Source organism: Micromys minutus, assembly GCF_963924665.1.
Source record: "Micromys minutus genome assembly, chromosome: 9".
In the NCBI taxonomy this organism is placed as follows: Eukaryota; Metazoa; Chordata; class Mammalia; order Rodentia; family Muridae; genus Micromys; species Micromys minutus.
The window spans coordinates 6,136,848-6,156,529 of NC_137978.1; the positions used below are offsets into that span (position 1 = coordinate 6,136,848).

Genomic DNA, 19,682 nt, shown 5'->3' on the forward strand with positions numbered 1-19,682 from the left:
TTAACAGAGTTAAAAACTCCCCCCTCAACCCTGGCCCCGGCCTCTACTATGCAGTCGCCCCCTAGTGGCCAAAATCAGAAATACAGTTCTATTTTCCTGGTTTATACCCAAGAAATGTAGCATTATCAAGTTTCTGCTGTATATTTAACCTACACAAAAATGGGTTTAAGAGAAGGCCACTAGCTTAAAAAATTAACACCTTGTTTATGCCAATATTTAGTAGAAAATCAGGCAGCGATTGACTATAGTAATTTAAGACCTTCTTAAGGTATTATCTGAAACCTAACAAAATAGTTTTGAAATATCAGAACTGTGGACTGTCAGAGGTTAGAAGGAAAAAGAAAATGTAACTGAGACGGAACTGCTGAGACAGCGAGCATCTATCCCAGCCGCCACGGCTCGGGAAGAGCGGAGAGGGCTTGGGAGACAGGTCCTGCTCCAGTGCGCCCTGGTCTTTTTCTTGAGTATCTGTTTGAGACAATACTTCATGAGACCCACTATCTGGTTATAAAACTCCTATACTACCTTAGACAAATAGAGCACCTTTTTAAACCTAGAGTTTACACAGTAAGGTACTGCAACCATTTTACATATATCTAAATGCAACGGTCCAAACTCCAAGTAACATTTAAACTATGTGATTGCATATAGTAGGCAAAACAATAGTATCTGCCAGATGGTACTCATATTTGCAAGCCGAGACTGACCAAGTACTCTGTTACTAATAAACAGTTTTTAATTGCTTGTTGTCATTTTTCATGTCACATACTGTCTCCTTAACTGCCACATATGCTTAATTTTAACTGGTCCAATATCCCCTCTGTGAAAAGCAACCCACAAACATGGCAGTGGGAAATTTCCTATCACACAAATAGGTTTCTTCAATTCCACTTTACCTTTTTAATTATTAGATTCTCAAGAAGCTAGTGTGTATTTATATTGTCTTTCTGTGTTTATAAGACAAACCAAGGGGCTGGAGAGATGGTTCAGTGGTTAAGAGCACCGACTGCTCTTCCAGAGGTCCTGAGTTCAAATCCCAGCAACCACATGGTGGCTCACAACCATCTGTAATGGGATCTGATGCCCCCTTCTGGTGTGTCTGAAGACAGCTACAGTGTACTCATATACATAAAAGAACAATAAACTTAAAAAAAAAATACAAACCAAAAGTTTTTAAAAAGTCATTGAATATTATTTTTTAAATCCTATCTATAGTTTTCTTTTCATTAAAAAACAAAAAAGTATCCAGTCACAAAAGAATAGACATGATATGCAGTCACTGATAATTGGATACTAGCCCCACAAAGTTCTGAATACCCAAGAAACAACTCTCAGACCATATGAAGCTCAAAAAGAAGGAAGGCCAAAAAACAAAAAACAAACAAAAAAAAACCCAAAAAAACAAAACAAAAACAAAAAAGTATTTATATTTTCCACACAATGAACAACACAGTCACATACTTTTAAAACACTATTTGTATTTTAATAATAAAATATATAACATGGACATAAAATATAAATTCATAGACATGAAACAGATTATTAAGTATACCAGTTACATGGAAAAGCGTGTAGTCAATAAATAAATCCTTCTTAGTCTGCGAGCTCGGAATGGAATTGTTTAAGATACAAGAGAACACACACAACAGTATACCCACTCTTGTTCTTCATTCAGGGGCATCACATGTTGGCAAACCTGCATATAAAAACAGAAGCCTTTATTTTTGATAATTTATTGTTATTTGCTAATCTTCAGTATGACATTTCTAGGCCTAGTATAATTTTTAAAAATCTGTAAAACTAGGTGTGGTGGAGCACACCTTTAATCTGAGACAGGGACAGGCATGTATGTGTGAGTTCATGGGAAACCTAGTCAACACAGCAAGTTCTAGGCCAGCCAGGGTTTCCCAGTGAGATTACTGTCTCAACAGCAACAAAAAAGTCCTTGGGTGCACACGTGTGCACATGTGCATGTGGTGAACATGCATGTACATGTATGGAAGGAAGAGGTGCCCCATCATTCCTCAAACACTGTCCACCTCAGGGACCCTGCCCTTGCTGATCAGGTGACATGGTCTGACTGTTGCTCTCCCACAACCAGGGCTGCACGCTGTGCACCACCATGCCTGGCTTACAGGGTTCTGAGGGTGCAGAGCAAGTACTTTACTCACTGAGTGAGCTTTGCGGCCCCTTCCTGTGTCCTCACTGGAGAACCTTAAAGAATGAGCTAGTTTTAGTCTTTCCCTTTAAATCGCTCAAGCAGGTTGTGGAGTTCCACAGAAAACATGGAGGAAGATATAAAAAAATACACTAATAAGACCCCGGGAGTCTGCTGATCCATTCTTGCCTTTCAGGTTGTGACCTCATCAGAAAGACAGAGTCTGCTATAATAAGATTATAGTTATTTCTGGCTCTTGACTTAGTTGCTTATCTAAAACTTAGAGGTGTTTCATTTCTCAGGTAATATTGAGCAATATTAATAGTGCAGATAAGAATGGTTTGGATTATTAAAATAACTTATTAGTCAAAATATTTGTCATTTCCTCATATGATGTTCAAAAGTGATTTCATGCATATAATTTTATTTTTATCTTTATACTAACCTTGTGAAGGACTTAACTAACCTAATGATATTACTTTAGTTTACCCTTAAACCTGGCAGAGCTGGCAGATGGCTCAGCTGATAAAGGTGCCTGCCCCAAACTATATCCTGGAACACACACAGTTTCGTTACAAGTGTCCTCTAACTCTGGCGTGCATTCGGTGGCACGGATGTGCATGCAACCATCCACATGTGCACATACACAACGTAAAACAAATTCTAAAACAAACTAGAACAGAGAAGGTTAAATTACTATCCCTTAGTTACTCAATTAAACATGGTAAGACTGAATTAAAAGGAAAGCCTCCAGACGTAGTGGACTGAAGATCCGGAGTTTAAAACCGGACTTAGCTATACAGTGAGTCTGAGGCCAGCTTGGGTTAAATGAGAAAATAATCCAAACAAACTAAGCACAGATCCTGCTACTCCTCCTGTAGAAGAAACGGGTATTTAGTGCTAGGAATGCCATGCTTAAATAACTTTCACCTTCATTTCATGCCACAAGCTTACTGACAGCAGCGATAGGAAATGATCTCTTCAGTCAGAGTGACACTTACCATTGTAGATCGTGGTGCTACTTCTACAGCAAAGATGCCAAGTCCTCTGTTGTTGACACAGTTTTTACTCAGTTCGTTGTTGACATGAATAATCACTTTGTCATCTGACTGTAGAAAGTTAGAAGTCTTTAGTTTTGGAAAATAAATACAGGTATAAACCCGAAATAAGGCCTGAGCACCTGTCTCTAGAATCCAGTCTTCCACAAAGTCACACAAACCAGCTCAGTGCCACACGGTTCCCACGAATGACCACCAATGACATCAGCAGCTTTCTTTCTAATGAGTTTTGACTTTGACTTTCCCTCTGATTTTCAGTCCCAGACCACAGTGGATGGGAAGAGCAAGTTGGCTCCCACTTGGCTCATTACTGCAACAATGTCTGTCTCTCACCTCTACTTTCCTAGTATCCATTTACTTGGATCCCACCTTCCATGTAACTGAGATCCTCTTGTTCACTGACCCCGTACCCATGTGTCCTCTGTACTTCCTGTCCCCATGCTTCCTGTTTGCCTCTCAGTATGTCTAAACCTCACATAGAGATAAATCCTACGACCTCCCTTCCCCTCATCACACATCATCCCCAAGTCCTACGGGCTAAACCGCAAGAGACACAGGTAAGTTAAAACTACTGCGCACGCACGCAGTACTCCATGCCTTGCGTTTACTTATCCTCTGGTCTCTCTGAGAGTATTTGTCTTTCTAAGTTTCTCAATCTGAAATCAGAGAGTATATTGCATACTTCCTAGTGGTCTTGCTATGTAACAATCTAATGGATTTAAAAAATAAAATCTTTTATAGAAACAAAAATTATAACCTTATTTTGTACCTAAGTTATGCTGACTGTTCACTGATCTCCAAATTTTAACTGTCACATTTTAAAATAAAAAATGATGGTGTTGAGTTATAACATAGTAGTATCATGCCAAGTTTGATCTATACATACTAAAAAGAATAATTGTCCATTATAAATATTAAAAATATAGTAGAATATTTGTCTACAATGTAAGAAGGAAGATAACATTATTATTAAACTGTATACTAAAATAAGGAAAACTACCTCATAATCAATACCTTATTTTCAATTAGCAATAATCTTGCCTTGGACAAATCTCACCAGCTATGATACTGCCACTGTGCAAAGCTTTAATACCTTATTTTCAATAACTGATGTTATCCACGTGTCATAACTGCAGGTGTGTACGATTACATTGTCATAGCCATCCATGACTTTAGCATCGCTTCTATCAAGGACAGACTTGCAAATGGCCTTCTCCAGTTGTCCACTGCATGGCTCCATATGGACAGCTTTGATCCTCGGCTTGCCCCTTTCTGCATAGGCACTGATGACAAATGGGCATGCCTGCAGGGGAAGCCAACACAGTCTCGGAGGAGCAGAAACACTGCAAACGCTCATCCTATCACACGCTTCGCTTGGCCAGTGTGTCCAAGTGCTTGCCACCAAGCCTGACACTGAGACAGAAGCTAGAGGAAAGGATAATCCTATCCCAGTCAGGGGATGGTAAAAACTTGTGAGAGGTCATGCTACTCAGAATAGAGCTTAACTTAGAATATAGCTTTTTGTTTTGTTTTTAAATCCTGGATTCTTCAAATTAATACTTCAGACTACAATAGATTACAAATTACTAAAACTGTAGATAAAGAAAACCAACTATAAACTCTTTTGAACAAAAATCTTGTGAAGAGAGCGATCCCATTTTTAGGAGTTATGCCACTCTAACGGTTCATTTAAAAAAAATACAAGTGTCCACTGAGGGCTGGAGAATGGCTTGGTGGTTAAGAGCACTTGTTCTTCCAGAAGACCAAGAAACCATGCTGGGCATCTTGCAACCACCTGTAACTCCAGCGCTACAAAATCCAATTCTTTATGGCCTTTGTGGGCACCTGCATGTACATGCACATACTTACACACACACACACACACACACACACACACAAATAAAAATACAAAATCTTAAAACCTGTCTCTTATGTTGATGGACATAGTACAGCCTAAGATATGCAGGCAGGGCAAACCAGCTTAGATTCTTGAATCCAAACAACTGAATCAAGCAAGCCTTGCATTTTCTTTTGACAAACCTAAGCAGAGCCTGCACCAAATCTCAAGCCTCTGGCTGAACCTGGATCAACATTACAGGTAAATGAGTTTCTATCAATTAAAAGGCCACACCAAGTAAACTGGAGAACCCTTGGGACTTGTTTTCTTGGCCACAATGGGAAATGTGGGTGTCATGGTTGCAGAGGGTCTTTGCCTCAGTTCTTATAACATGTCTTGTTTTTTAGAGATTGTGCTGTTGCTGTTTTTCCTTTCGTATTTTACTTTTAGAGACAGGATCTTGCTATTTATTCCAGGATGTTTGCTATGTAGCCCAGACATCTATGCTGGGGAGGGGGTTGTGACAGTCTCATCATCTATGCTGGGGAGGGGGTTGTGACAGTCTGTCTCATCTATGCTGGGGGGATATGGTAGCCTTATTTGTGCTGAGGAGGTTTTTGAAAACGACACAAATCCTAGGTCTATCTGGGAAGGGAAAAGTCAAATGAAAAAATGCCTGTATCACACTGACCTGTTGACAAGTATGTGAGACATTTTCTTGATTAATAATTGATGTGGAAGGGCTCAGTCAATTGTGGGTGGTAGTAAGTAGATGACCCTGGGATATATAAGAAAGAAGGCTGAAACGGTACCAGATGAGGACACCTCAGTCCCACTTGGGAGGGAGGAGAAAGAAATCACAAGGGGGTAGGAAGGGAGGAACCTGGGTGAGAAGGGAGACAGGGAGCAGAAGAGGGAATATGATTAGGTACTGGGTGGGGGGAAAGGACTGAAACCCTGAGGGTCAACAGAAAGAATAGAAACAGGCAACCTCTGGAGGTGGGAGGTGGAGACCCTCCAGGATGTACCAGAGACCTGGGAGGTGAGAGACTCTCAGGACTCAAAGGGAGGGACCTTAGATGAAATGCCCTACAGTGGAAAGAGGGAACAGGGCATCAAGTGAGGGATGGGGCTGCCTTCCCTTGGTCAAAACTCTGACCCATATTTGTTCCTGTCTGAAAGAACTGCAGGGACAAAATTGGAAAAGAGCCTGAAGAAAAGGAGGTTCAGCGACGGGCCCAAAGTGGGATCCAGCTCAAGGCGAGGCCCCAAGGCCTGACACTATTACTGAGGCTACAGAGTGCTCAAAAAAAGGGACCTATCATGACTGCCCTCCAAAAGACCCAACAAGCAGCTGAAAGAGTCAGATGAAGATATTTACACCCAAACAATAGACAGAAGCTGCTGACCCCTGTGGTTGAATTAGGGAAAAGCTGGAGGAAGCTGAGGACGTGGGCGACCCTGTAGGAGGGCCAGCAGTCTCAATTAACCTGGACTCCCAAGATCTCTCAGACACTGGATCACCAACTAGGTAGCATACACCAGCTGTTATGAGGCCCCAAACACATAGACAGCAGAGGACTGTTGGATATGGGTTCAGTCAGAGAAGATGCACCTAACCCTCAAGAGACTGGAGGCCACAGGGAGTTTAGAGATCTGGTGGGGTGGGTGGAGACATCTCTTGGAGACAGAGGGGTTGGGAAAAGGAATGGGATGGGGAACAACCAGAGAGTAAACCAGGAGGGGGATAAAATTTGGAGTGTATAAAAAAAAAGATGATGGAATAAGACATGAAGATAAATAAAAATACATAAAAACCAATGGTATTTGGAAAATCTTCATAAAAAACCATACATGGAGTGATCACTAATTGAATCTTTAAGATCATACTTCTAAAGTTAAATCATGTACTTTTGTATCTTTCCAGTTAACAAAATTCTTCCTGACAGGATGCTCATTGGTTTTTTCACTCTATTTAAATGTATGGAATGACAAAAGCTTTCTTCTAGGTTATGTATAATTTTGTTTTTGTTTTCTCAGTGAGGTTTCATTTTACCAATTCCCATCTCAAAACCTGAAGGTTGACTGGTTCTCACTGTGTTTGGTGACTACTGTCACCTGGCAGGCTTGCTTTCTTTTACAAATGTGAATCAGAGAAAGTCGAACTAAATTCCATTACTTAAATAAAATAAAAAAATCCATTAAAAAAAAAAGCCATTGATTTTTGTGAGTTGATTTTGTATCCAGGTACTTTGCTGAAAGTCTATCAGCTGTGTGTGTTTCCTGGTGGAATTTTTATGGTCACTTTATATCTCACTTGCAAACAAAGATACTTTGACTTCTTCCTTTCCAAAAAATAAGAAGACAAAAAAGAAAGGAAGAAAGAAAGAAAGAAAGAAAGAAAAAGAAAGAAAGAAAGAAAGCTGAGTAACACATAAAGAGCAAGCAAGTAGGCAGCACCCCTCCATGGCCTCTCCTTCAGTTCCTGCCTTCAGTTCCTGCTCTGACTTTCCAACATGATGTAGAAGTTGTAAATAAGTCTTTTCCTCCCCTAGTTGCTTTTGGTCATGGTTTTTGTCCCTAGTTTGCAATAGAAAGAAAACTAGGGCCCCACCTTCTGACAAGTTCTGCATGTGTTTTCTCCTGTAAATACTTTCTGTTTAACATTGGCATGCCCAGTTTATATGGTTTTGGGAATTATGCTCAGGGCTTTGTGTGCTCTAGGCAATCACTCTTATGAACTTAGTGTTATCCTCAGCCCCAGCCTGTTAAATTTCAGATAGTAAGAATATATTATCTATTTAAAGTTATAAATAAAACTTAAGTCAACTAATAAAAAAATTTAAGTTAAATAAAAATTTACCTTATAAGACTTTCTTACCTATGGTTTCAAAGGTAAGTAATATTAATAAATGGTTTCAAATACTTTCAAGTTGTTTTATTGATTTTAAATTTCTATTATATCAAAACATGTATAGCAGAAAACTGTTTATACACTAACAGTAGCTTTTACAACCATAATTCAAATGTAAAATTCACAAAATATTAGGTTAAAGAGAAATATTGAAAAATTACAGAGGGCTGGAGAAGTGGCTCAGCAGTTAAAAGAGACTGCTTTTCCAGAGGTCCTAAGTTCAATCCCTGAAACCACATGGTGGCTCAAAACCATCTGCCACAGGATCTGATGCCCTTTTCCAACGTGTCTGAAGATAGCAACGGTGTACTCATATACATAGAATAAATAAATCAATCTTTTAAAATTACAGTAACTCCGCTGGGCTGTGGTGGTGCATGCCATTAATCCCAGCACTCAGGAAGCAGAGGCAGGCTGATCTCTGTATGAGGTCTACAGAGCTAGGCACAGGAAAACTAGGGCTACACAGAGAAACCCCGTCTTGAAAAAACAAAAAAAATTATGGTAACTGTTCACACTCAATAAAAATGAGGTTTTTAAAGGGGAAAGGAAAGAGGGAGAAAAGAAAGAGGGAGAAGGAAGGGAGGGAGGGAGAGAGAGAGTAAGAGAGAGAAAGAGTGAACTCAGAAAGTACACTTCTCAGGAATGCTGAATGATATCAACAATAGTTGTAAAGTACTTACATTTTAAATCTGTTATTTCTAGTACTACCCCTTTAAGTGACTGACATGGGAGCTGGAGAGACAGCCCAGCAGTTAAGAGCTCTGGCTGCTCTTTCAGAGTACGTGGATTCATTTCCCAGCAGGCACATGGTGGTTCACCATCATCTGTGACTCTAGTGCCAAGGGATCTGACATCTTCTTCTGACTTCTATGGAAAGGCATGTGGTACACCATCGTACATGCAACCAAAGCATTGTATACATAAACTAAATATCAAGAGGTTGACTCACAGGCTGGAGAGATAGCTCAGTGGTTAAGAGCAGTGACTGTTCTCCCATAGGTCCTGAGTTCAATTCCCAGCAACCACATGGTGGCTCACAACCATCTGTAATGAGATCTGATGCCCTCTTCTGGTGTGTCTGAAGACAGCTACAGTGTTATTCATGTACATTAAATAAATAAATATTTTTTAAAAAAGTTGACTCGCGTATGAGCAAATGATACCAGGTTTTAAGAGTATATAGAAATCTTATTACTTAGAATGTGGCTTGACCTCAAACTCTTAAATCCTGTATTTTAAACATAACACAGAATTTAAGAAGCCTAATTCCCCCTAACTTGGATTGACAGGATTATCAACCTTGTGCTGTGTTAACAGTCGTTATGTCTGGTACACTGCACACAGACTGCTCTGGATCTGTCAGTCACTGTTTGCAGAGTCCTGTAAACGTTAACCCAGAAGCACTGTAAAACAAAAACAAGAATTTCCAACTCTCTGTAGACACATCCTTCTTATTCTCAGAGAATCTTCTTTCTCTTAGGATGAAGTTTCTCTATTTATAAATAAGATTTTGACAACTCAAGCAGCCATCTCCAATTTAAAATGGTTGGTGGCCTGAACCTGGGAAACCGGGGCCTAAGAATGAGGCGCACTAAAGTCTCATGCACAAGCCAACTTTATTCAGAGCACCAGCCAATTTAAACTCTGAGAGTTAAGAAGAAGCACATGAGTAAATAGGTCAAGCCACACATAGCAGAAACATGTCTTTCCATAGAGGCATGTAGACAAGTAAGAGTAGCCAGCAGTAATGACAATCCAAAGTGAGCTCAGTCCTGTCAGCCACACCTGAGCGGAGCACAAAAGCGGGCTTAGGAAGAATTCCATGGTTTAGAAGAAACTGGGGTCACAAGACTCTTATCTTGTTTCTTTGGAGTTTCCTCACAAGCACTCAGAATTCTCCTCACACAACTCCATTCTCGGATAGTGTTCCAGGGAAGAACAGGAAACACACCCGGGATGTGCGTGGGACTCACCTTACACTACTGAAGCTCAAGGACATGGGTGTGTACATTTAAAAGTCAAGTATCAGGAGAATGTTCAAGGGCAAATACCATGAAGACCAAGGCTAGGGTCAGCATGTGTTTTACCTCGGTCAGCTCCAGAGCCGTATTGTAGCCCATGGAATGTAGAGTCACCCACAGGTCAAGAGGGTCTCCCGCTCGGTCATTGGCTTCCATTAGATGCAAGTCCATAAAGCCCTGCCGTGTTAATTCATTCTTCTGTGTGTCAAAGTTTTCTGTAAACATAAGCAACATTTCTTACATATTTTAAAGTCCACGTGTCTAATGTCTATACTATTAATCTTTCAGTTGTCAGCAATAACAAGGAAATTAAGAATTCCTCAAATTTGCTTCCTTTTCTAATTTCCCACAGCTCAACCCAGACTCCTTCATAGGACATGGCTGAGGTTTTTTCTGGGTTTTGTTTTTGTTTTTTGGTTTTTTTTTTTTTTTTGTTTTTGTTTTTATTGACACATTGTAACAAATGCAAACACATTCCAAGTTAGAGGAAACTGTAATTTTTCCAACCTGACCAGCCATTAAGAATTTATACTGGTATTTCATAATATACCTTAGGCCCACCAGAATCTGTATAATCTTGATATAATATATCCCAGACTACTGGAGTTTGAGAAAGGGAGAACTGAAAGGGTCAGGCTTAAGGAGTTTACTACTACAAGAACAGTTTCTCTAACCAGTTGTTGGCAGGTCCTTGAAAATCTGTTAGATAATGAAAATCTGCATTTCCCAAGGGAAGTCTAAAAATGCTTATTTGACATTATTTGTAAGTAAAACTAAATTTATCAGTATCTAGACAGACTTAACATACATATACACACATATCACACACACACATATGTATGTGTGTTTAACAGCACACCTATATCATATGATTATCCTGAAATGAGTCTATGGATATAAATACCATCAATGTGATATATTTTGGCAACTTTCTACAACAGGAAAGATATTCTAACTCCCATTTGTACCATACTCTATGGAAATAAGACATCATCTCTTTCCTATACATTATTATAAGAAAACAAAAGACATAATTGCTTGACCAATATTTTAAAATGTTTTCTAATTAAAACAGATTCACAGGATTTTATGAAAAATTATCCAAATTAAATCAGAGATGATAATAATAGTAATTTACTATTTAGTAAAGGTAAAAATTAATATTTGATATGCATTACAAAGAAAGTATTTAAAAAATGTGTCTTTAATACTATACTATATGGGCCAGCAATAACTTGACATTTAAATTTTTTAATTCTTAATCCTTATTAATTTTCAAATTTATTGTAGGAATGAGTATAAAGCTCAGTGGTAAAGCACTTCTCTAACAGATATAGTCCCAATTTTAACCCTTAATCTGCCAAAAGAAAGCAGATTATACTATTAACCTAACTCAAAGAGTGTATAAAGCTATGATAATTAAAAGTGGTAGTAGTGAGAGAACTGAAAAATGGGTCAAAGCAACAGAATATGTCCACGTCACTGCTAAGTAACGAAGGAGGAAAGCAACATGAACTAAACAAGTCTTTTCATAAATCTAGGCATAGACTTTACACTTTTCACAAAGAGTAACTTCAAAAGAGCCACGTTTTAAACTACTACACAAAACTATAAAATTTCTACAAGATAACAGGAGAAAAAGTCTAGTCTGACTTGTGTTTGCTGACAAAATTTTTAGACACAATTTTTCTAAATATTTATTTGTTTTATGTAAGTACACTGTGTGTCTTCAGACACACCAGAAGAGGGCATCAGATCCCATAACACATAAATGTGAGCCATCATGTGATTGCTGGAATTTGAACTCAGGACCTCTGGAAGAGCAGTCAGTGCTCTTAATCACTGAGCCATCTCTTCAACCCAAGACACAATTTTAAAAGCACACAAACCAAGCCACTGTGGTGAATCAGGCCTATAATTCTCAAATATGAAAGATAGAGGCAGAAGAATTAGGAGTTCAAGGCCACCCTTGATAGTGTAGCATGTTTAAGGCTAGCCTAGGCTACATGAGACCTTGACTCAAAAGACAACACCACCACCACAAACATATTCTACCTTATTTCTCTATGGCTGTGATAAACATCTTACCTAAAAGCCAGCTGGGGAGGAGGGGGGTTACTTTAGCTTACAGGTCACAGCCCATCATAAAGCGGAGCCAGGGCAGGAAGTCGAAACAGGAACCTAGAGGCAGAAGTTGTTGTTTTCTGGCTTTATTTTTCCTGCTTCTGCATACTTATAGAAACCAAGACCCAGGGGTAGCACTACCCACAGTGTGCTGGGCCCTCCTCCATCAATTAACAATCAAGAAAATGCCCCACAGACATGCCCATAGGCCAGTGTGATAGAAGTAATTCCTCAATTGAGGTTCCCTCTTTCCAAGAGTGTCAACTTGACAAAACATGACCTAAGGAAGAATGCAATGTCTTAACAAGTTAAACTGTGTGAATGATAGTGCTAGGAGAATAAACATATGAATGACTGACTGGGAGAAAATACTTGGAAATCATACATCTGATAAAAGATACCTATTTATAACATACACAGACCTCTTAGAACTCAATCATTTTTTTTAAAAAAAGACAAAAATAGACAAGAAAACCTAAATATGTTGGCACATTTCTGTACTCCAAGCACTAGGAAGGCTGAAGCAAGATGATGGATGGTAAGCCCAGGGTCAGCCTGGATACCATATAAAGTTAAAGGTGAAGCTTAGCTCCATAGGAAGACATTATATCAAAAAGTAATAGTTGGGCACCAACAGAGACATCATTAAAGAAGTTACAAATGATGGAAATAGATACAAAGATACCAAATGATATTAGAAAATTACCAACAAAGAGATTCAACTACATACCTAAAAACCAACAATCTGATGGTGTTTTGATGGTGACATGTGGACCAACAGGAATGCTACTAATGGCTGGTGGGAGTCGAACCTGTCACAGCACTTATAAAACAGCATTCCTTCAAAGTTAAACAGTGCCTCAGCATTCGGCCCAGGATGTACTGAGGTGAAATAAATAAGTTGGAAGCTTGTTTGTATACAACCCTGCAGTGTGTATAGCACCTGTATTCACAAATGTCCCAGACTGGAAGTCATGAGATTGCCTTCAATAGAAAAATTCAAACTGTGACATATTGATACAATGAAACATTATCCAGCCATAAAGAGAAATGAACTATCAAACCATGAAGCCTGGAAGAAAACATATAATTTAGTCACACAACATTCTTTAAGAGGTAAAGTTACACAGTAAAAAGATCAATTATTACTGCCCAGGGTTTTTTTTTTTTTTTTTTTTTTTTTTTTTTTTTGTGGAGATGAATACACAGGAAAACAAGTGGAGTGCCAGGGAGTTTTAGATTACTGAAATCATTCTTTCTGATACTGTGATAACTATATTTGTGGGATTAAACAGCAGAAGTGAACCCTGATAACAGTAGATAATGCAGCGATGAACTCATGAAGTATGACCGATGTGGCGTCCTAACACTGCCAGTGACATGCAGAACGTGGTGGGGAAAGAAGACGGACCCCAGAGGCCTCCAGATCGTCTACTAAGAAAGATAATCTTACAACTAAGTAATGTATGTTTATTATCAACAGGAATAAGTAAAAAATGGCTATGGTGAGAAAGATAAACATTTCAGAACCTAAAAATTATATGTATGTATGTATGTGTGTGTATACATGCATATGTATGTATGTATGTATGTATGTATGTATGTATGTATGTATGTATATGTATGTATTATGGCTGCCACTGAAGCAAATATGACCCCCAAATCATTTTAAATGCAACAGTTTTAAGAAACATTTGATAGCATAAGGTTTGTGGTTCTGGAATCTTACTGTCTGGGACTGAAGCCTAGTTATGAAACTGTCTTGATTACTGACCTAGGTTAATCTCTTTGATTCTATGTCCTTATGTGTAAAATGAGAGCAGTTCCAGGACTACTTCACAAGCTGACAGCACCTGCTACATGGTGAGCTCTCAAAACAGTTGATGCTACATATCAACCCTGCTAATTAAATAGAACTTTATTGACTAATAATTTTGCCATAAGAAAATCTTAATTAGGGGTTAGGGAGATGGTTTAATGGGTAAGCATGTTTGCGTGAAGTCAGTAAATTTGGATCCCAGTACCCAAATAAAAATCTGAGTGTGGCTATGTGCATGCCTGTAACCCCAGTACTGGGGATTGGCAGACAACAGGAGGATCGCTGGGGCTTTCTAGTTTCCAGTTGAGCTCTAAGCTCATTGAGAGACTCTATCTCAAAGCAATAAAATGAAAGTGATAGAAAAGAACACATAACATCCCCCTCTGACCTCTTCATGTGCTTGCATATGCATGGATCTGCACACCACCACCACCCTAACACACACACACACACACACACACACACACACACATACACACAAAGACAGAAAACAAAATTTTGATTATAATTCACTTCCACTCTAATGGAATGATAACAATAACCTTAGATTGAAATGCTGTATTATTAAAATTATATCTTTATGTCTTACAAATAAAACTGTACTGTGTATATTACCAAGCCTAATAGAAGTGGGTGGGAAACACCAAACCTGTCACAAAATTGGGATGTATAGGTCTGGTGTGGTAACAACACACCAAGGAAAATGTGAGAGAGGCTGCTGCTGAGATATATATAGTAGTTCCATATGGCCCACCAGAGCCAGAACTAATGCCAGGGAGCAGCATGGTGAGGTGGGGACTCCCTGGGTCAGAGAGTACTTGGTGACCAGCGTAGAGCCACTGAGATAAATTAATGTAGCTCCATATGGTCCAACGGTGCCAGGGGCAGCATGGAGTACTGACGTGATGGAACCAATCAAACAATTTTTATTTTTTACCATAACAGGTGGCACCCAACATGTTAGGCAAGAATCCACTAGAAATTTAAGAGTTTCAGCCTGAGAGAGTTTTATTTTCTAAGTGGACGCCAGTGCCATGTTGAGTCATGTGATAGGAATCCTAAACAAAAGGAACACAGGGGCAGCCTCTGCTGGCAGGTTCTAGGTCCCCTGCAGTGACAAATGCAGGCTACCCTCAACACAGAGAGTTGGAGATTAGAAGCTGCCTGCTTCTTAATGATAGGTATTAGTGGAAATGTGATTAAATTTGTTTTTATAGTTAAAAGGAGAGAATACAAAGTTTATTCACATCATGTGGTAATCCTTCCCTCCCTCCATTCAGAACTAGGATAGGGAAGATTAGTCACTGACTCCAAGTAGAGAGTGATGATACTTTCCTGTTATAAAAGTTATTAAAAATAAAAGTTTGTGTACCAGGCAGAGTTAATACAGATAGATTTTATAGAAGTTATTAGTGAGTGAAAGCTCCAGGTTGAGAACTCAAAAGTTAAATGATATATCAAAGTCTGCAGGATACTCAGGTTCTCTAACATGGGCTCCATGAGAATTTTGGGTTGATTTCCTGGCATGACAGATTAGAGAGGCCTAAGAATAGGCTCATACAGTGTTTTAGTTTACTCATTTGTTTTATATTGTTTTAATTTTCAAAATGGATATGATTTTGAGTTGTGTGGTGATATTATTTCTCTGGGGAAGAATACAAGATACAAGCTTTTCTGGTTGCCAACTAAGGGTTCTGCTAATTAGGAAGGGTTTTGTCTTCCCATTGTTAGAAAAGATGATTAGGCTCTGGACACCTTGCAGAGCCATATGGATTAGGTTTGATAAAGGGAGACTGCCTGAAGAAGTAGATTCAAGAGAATAAAACAAAAAAAATTCTTCCTAACTATAGATATCTCAATGATACTAAAGCTTTGTTTTGATATTTATATATTACAGAATGTACAGCTTTGGTGAGTATCACCATAAGACCTGCTTGAACTCCTGATCCTCAGGATCTAGTCCAAGACAGACATCAGAGACTACAACAACCGTTGGTGTGGCTGGCTTCCTCCATCCCCACTCCACCCACGTTGAGATATCTTAATGCCTATGTACAGCTTTTAGGAGCCATTAAAGAGTTGTCACCCAGATTCCCTGGACTTTTGGAGGCTGAAGATGGTTATTCTAAAGTTGTTTTTTCTGAGGAATTTAGAAATGGTCATAATTTAATAGGGAGGAATTAGCTAAAATTGTACAGCCATAATCTCATTTGGTAGAAATTCTTATATTTGTTACTAAGCTAAAATCATAAATTTTACACTGTATAGAATGTATTTGATGCAAGCTAAGATTTTCATTGGCATACATTTCCTCTATTGTTACAAAAATTTTTAAAGTAGAAGGCTTGGACCCAGTCCTTCTATTGATGCCATTACAAACTGATCTGAGATAATTAAACATAGGAATTAGGGGCCAAATAATAAATTCATGTCTCCTAGTTTACTGTTAGGATGTTTTCAAAATTTTCTCATCAGAAATAGCTGAGAGTAGTTAACAGACAACAGTCTAGATTACTTTATCTAGATAGATGGTTTTTCAAAAATGTCAGAAATCCACAAAGTGTGACATTTAATGTTATTTATCATTTGTTGAGAAATATCTGCTCTTAACAACTCCCCTTTGGTAGATTCAAAGAAGAAATTGAGCATCTCTACCTCCAGGTGAGGGATTACATCATGGCTAGGCAGCCACTAGGCAAGAATTGCCTCATTCATCTACAGAAAAGGACACATTATATAGGATAGTTAACTGATAATCTCTGCTAAACCAGAATGATGAGCCTTCAAGAGTCTACATTTCAAAAGTCTGTCTGGTGATCCTAGGCCAGAAAGCTGAAGACATGCTCTCACATGTTGCTAACAGGGGGCTGTGCAAGTAGACAGTTGTCTCTACAACCTGTCTCAGTTCTGGAAGCCTTGTTAAGCTTCCTATGTTTACAGATAGTACTGGTCATTCTCAGATTTCTGACAGGGTTGAAGACTAATTATAGTCTCATAGTATACCCAAGCTGTTTAACTTTGAGAAAACATATCTAATTGGATGGTTTGCAGATAGTATACAAGCTAGCCAAGACATAACATACAGATTGTAAGCCTTTCTTAAGCTGAAGAGAAAAGTTCACTTTTTAAATTGGACAGAAAGGGTGAAGTATAAGAGAATGTCTTTATGCAAGAAGGCAGGTACAAGATGAAACGAGGCCTGTCATTGGATGAGAAGGAAGGATGGACAGGAATAAAATTTTAGAAAGAGAGGAGGGGGAGAGAGCAAAAGAGCTAGAAGCAACATGAAGGCAGATGTGGACATTCCTCTCTAACATCTCTGCATAGATATAAGTTGTTACGAAATTTTTATAAAGAATGGGTGTGTACAGGATGATTTGTGCTGTCTGAATGGGCAAATTATATTATGTTAATTGGGTCAGAGTTTATTGTGTGTTGTTTTCTTTCATGTGGTGATTTAATTGAGTTCAAGAGAAGATACAGTGGAGAAATGCATCAGTTTCGATGCATGGGTCTGGTGTGGTAATGACCTGCAAAGGAAAATGTGAGAGAGGTCCCTGTTGATATATATATATATATATATATATATATATATTTCCTTATGGCCTGCTGGTACCAGAACATGGTGAGGTGCCATACTGGAACGGCTTGCAGACTGCCTAGGTCAGAGAGAGCCGGGGGCAGCGCAGAACAGTAACATGCAGAAAACAGTTGTGTCATTTTTTAAATTTACCACAATGATTAAACATCAACATGTTTATAAAAATGAATTTGAAAAACCTCCATAATTGTATTCTATTTTTACCCTACTTGCTGTTTAGAAAAACAGACTTGTCTGACTCTTGCCTAGCTCACTGACTCTGTAATTTATACTATCCTAGGAAACATACATATGCCACTCCAGTGATGGACTATTCTTCCTTCTCCAGACTACATTCTGGCCTCCACACTTCCTGTTCTGTGATGTATAGTTGGCTATGGCTTTGAGTTTTCCCCTTTAACTTTTCAAGACTTGGCTTGAACACACAAACCCTACTGTAATCTCAGATGCCCACTAAGTGACAGCTGATTCTGTCGCCTGCTCAGTGATGTTCTGTTGTGCTCTTGGCTTCTAGATCACCCTGAAGACTTTCCTAACTGAGCACAAATACAGAAAAATAGTAGCGTTCTTTGGTTGTTGTTTTTTGGTTGTTTGTTTTTTGACAAGGTCTCTCCATGTAGCCCTTCATCCTGGAACTCACTATATAGACCAGGCTGGACTCCAAGCCACAGAGATCCTTCTGCCTCTGCCTCTCACATGCTGGGAGTAAAGGTGTGTGACACCATGCCCAGTTAAAAATTGTTAATGTGTATAAATAACTCTCTGGAAATCTCTTGATTTTTTTTTTTTTTTTTTAGTAAAACTAACTTATTAACTCTTTGTTATCCTTTTCAGAACCAGTGTGTAGTCCAGTGATACCAAATACTGGGAAGATAGTTTCCTTTAAAAAAATAAATAAATGCAGATACCCTTCGTGGGTGGACAATTTTTAAATAAAAATCTCAGTGCCAGGTGTTAGATACCTTCTTATGAGTGATTGATCAGAGAAGCTCTAGAGGCCCCTAAAATAACATGGGCTTTTGCCACTTATAGTGGTTTGAATGAGAATGGCCCTTGTAGGCTCATGTGTGAATACTTAGTCCCCAATTGGTGTAATTGTTTGAAAAGAATTAGAAAGCATTGCTTTGTTAGAGAAGCTATGACACTGAGGGTGGCTTCTGAAATTTCCTCAGTACCCCCAACCCCCACCTAATGCTGTTTGATCAAGATGCTATTTCCTAACTCCTACTATAGCACCATGCCTACCTGTCTACCATGATCATGGGCTCTAACCTTCTGGAACCATAAACCATAAATTAAATGCTTTCTTATAAAAGTTTCCTTGATCATGAGGTCTTATCACAGCAACAGAACAGTAACTGAGACACCACTGTCATTTGTTGTCTACCATAACTAGATGTTAAGACGCTATTGTTGGAGACACAACATATTTTTGGTTGTAGGACATAGAGAAATCAATTTAAAACTGACTTGGAAAATTGTTCCCTGTTGGCTGTCTTGCATTATGCCAGAAGGTTCTATACAGGCTACTAGGGAGAAAATAAAACCATCAATGGTGTTACTAAGTAGTACCATTGAATGCTGTAATACCAACTTTCCAGGTAAGGTGCTCCCACTAGTGCAAATGTGGCACAATTGTTATGGGAGTAACCAAGCACTTTATGACTGGATTTGAGGCCTGCTCCACAGGAAGGAATTCACCTGTTACTATAAAACTTGTCAAAAATTCATGGCTTGGAAGATAAAGCCATAGACCCTAGCAAGGAATCTACAATGGTTTTTTTGGTAAAATGGACATGTTATCAAAACTGGTCTCCTGAATGTTTATATTTATGCCCATAAACTTGTGTTGTTCTCATCCCTTGTCAGAGAAGTTTTCTGTAGAAGGCAGTAGCTAACACAGAACCTCATAACTGATCAAAGTATTTAAAGAGACCTCAAAGTACATTAGGGACTGTTGAGCCTTCAGGGAGCACCCCCATCCCAGGGTTCAGAGGATAGGGTGGAAGGAACAGATGATGTAAGAGTAGGAGGATGGAGAGGAGTGCTTTCTTCTGAACACGTGCTCCTACACTCCTGAAGTCAATGCATGTGCTTACCTTCACAAGACCAGCACAAGATTAACTCAATAAGAAGTCAGTATTTCA

The 19,682-nt window shown here is 38.9% G+C and overlaps 1 protein-coding gene across 1 annotated transcript in view; it reads right to left on the reverse strand.

The window, feature by feature from the left end:
• Positions 1 to 1,568: 1,568 nt before the first annotated feature.
• The window catches only part of EFCAB7 (EF-hand calcium binding domain 7), a 54,498-nt gene continuing 36,384 nt past the window's right edge, over positions 1,569 to 19,682 (reverse strand). Inside the window, exons 11-14 of the mRNA XM_080921571.1 lie at positions 10,058 to 10,206; positions 4,310 to 4,519; positions 3,160 to 3,267; positions 1,569 to 1,696 (exon numbers count right to left, since the gene is read on the reverse strand). Coding sequence (XP_080777697.1) covers positions 1,622 to 1,696; positions 3,160 to 3,267; positions 4,310 to 4,519; positions 10,058 to 10,206 — 542 coding nt within the window. The 3' untranslated portion in view covers positions 1,569 to 1,621. The remainder of the gene's footprint in view (positions 1,697 to 3,159; positions 3,268 to 4,309; positions 4,520 to 10,057; positions 10,207 to 19,682) is intronic.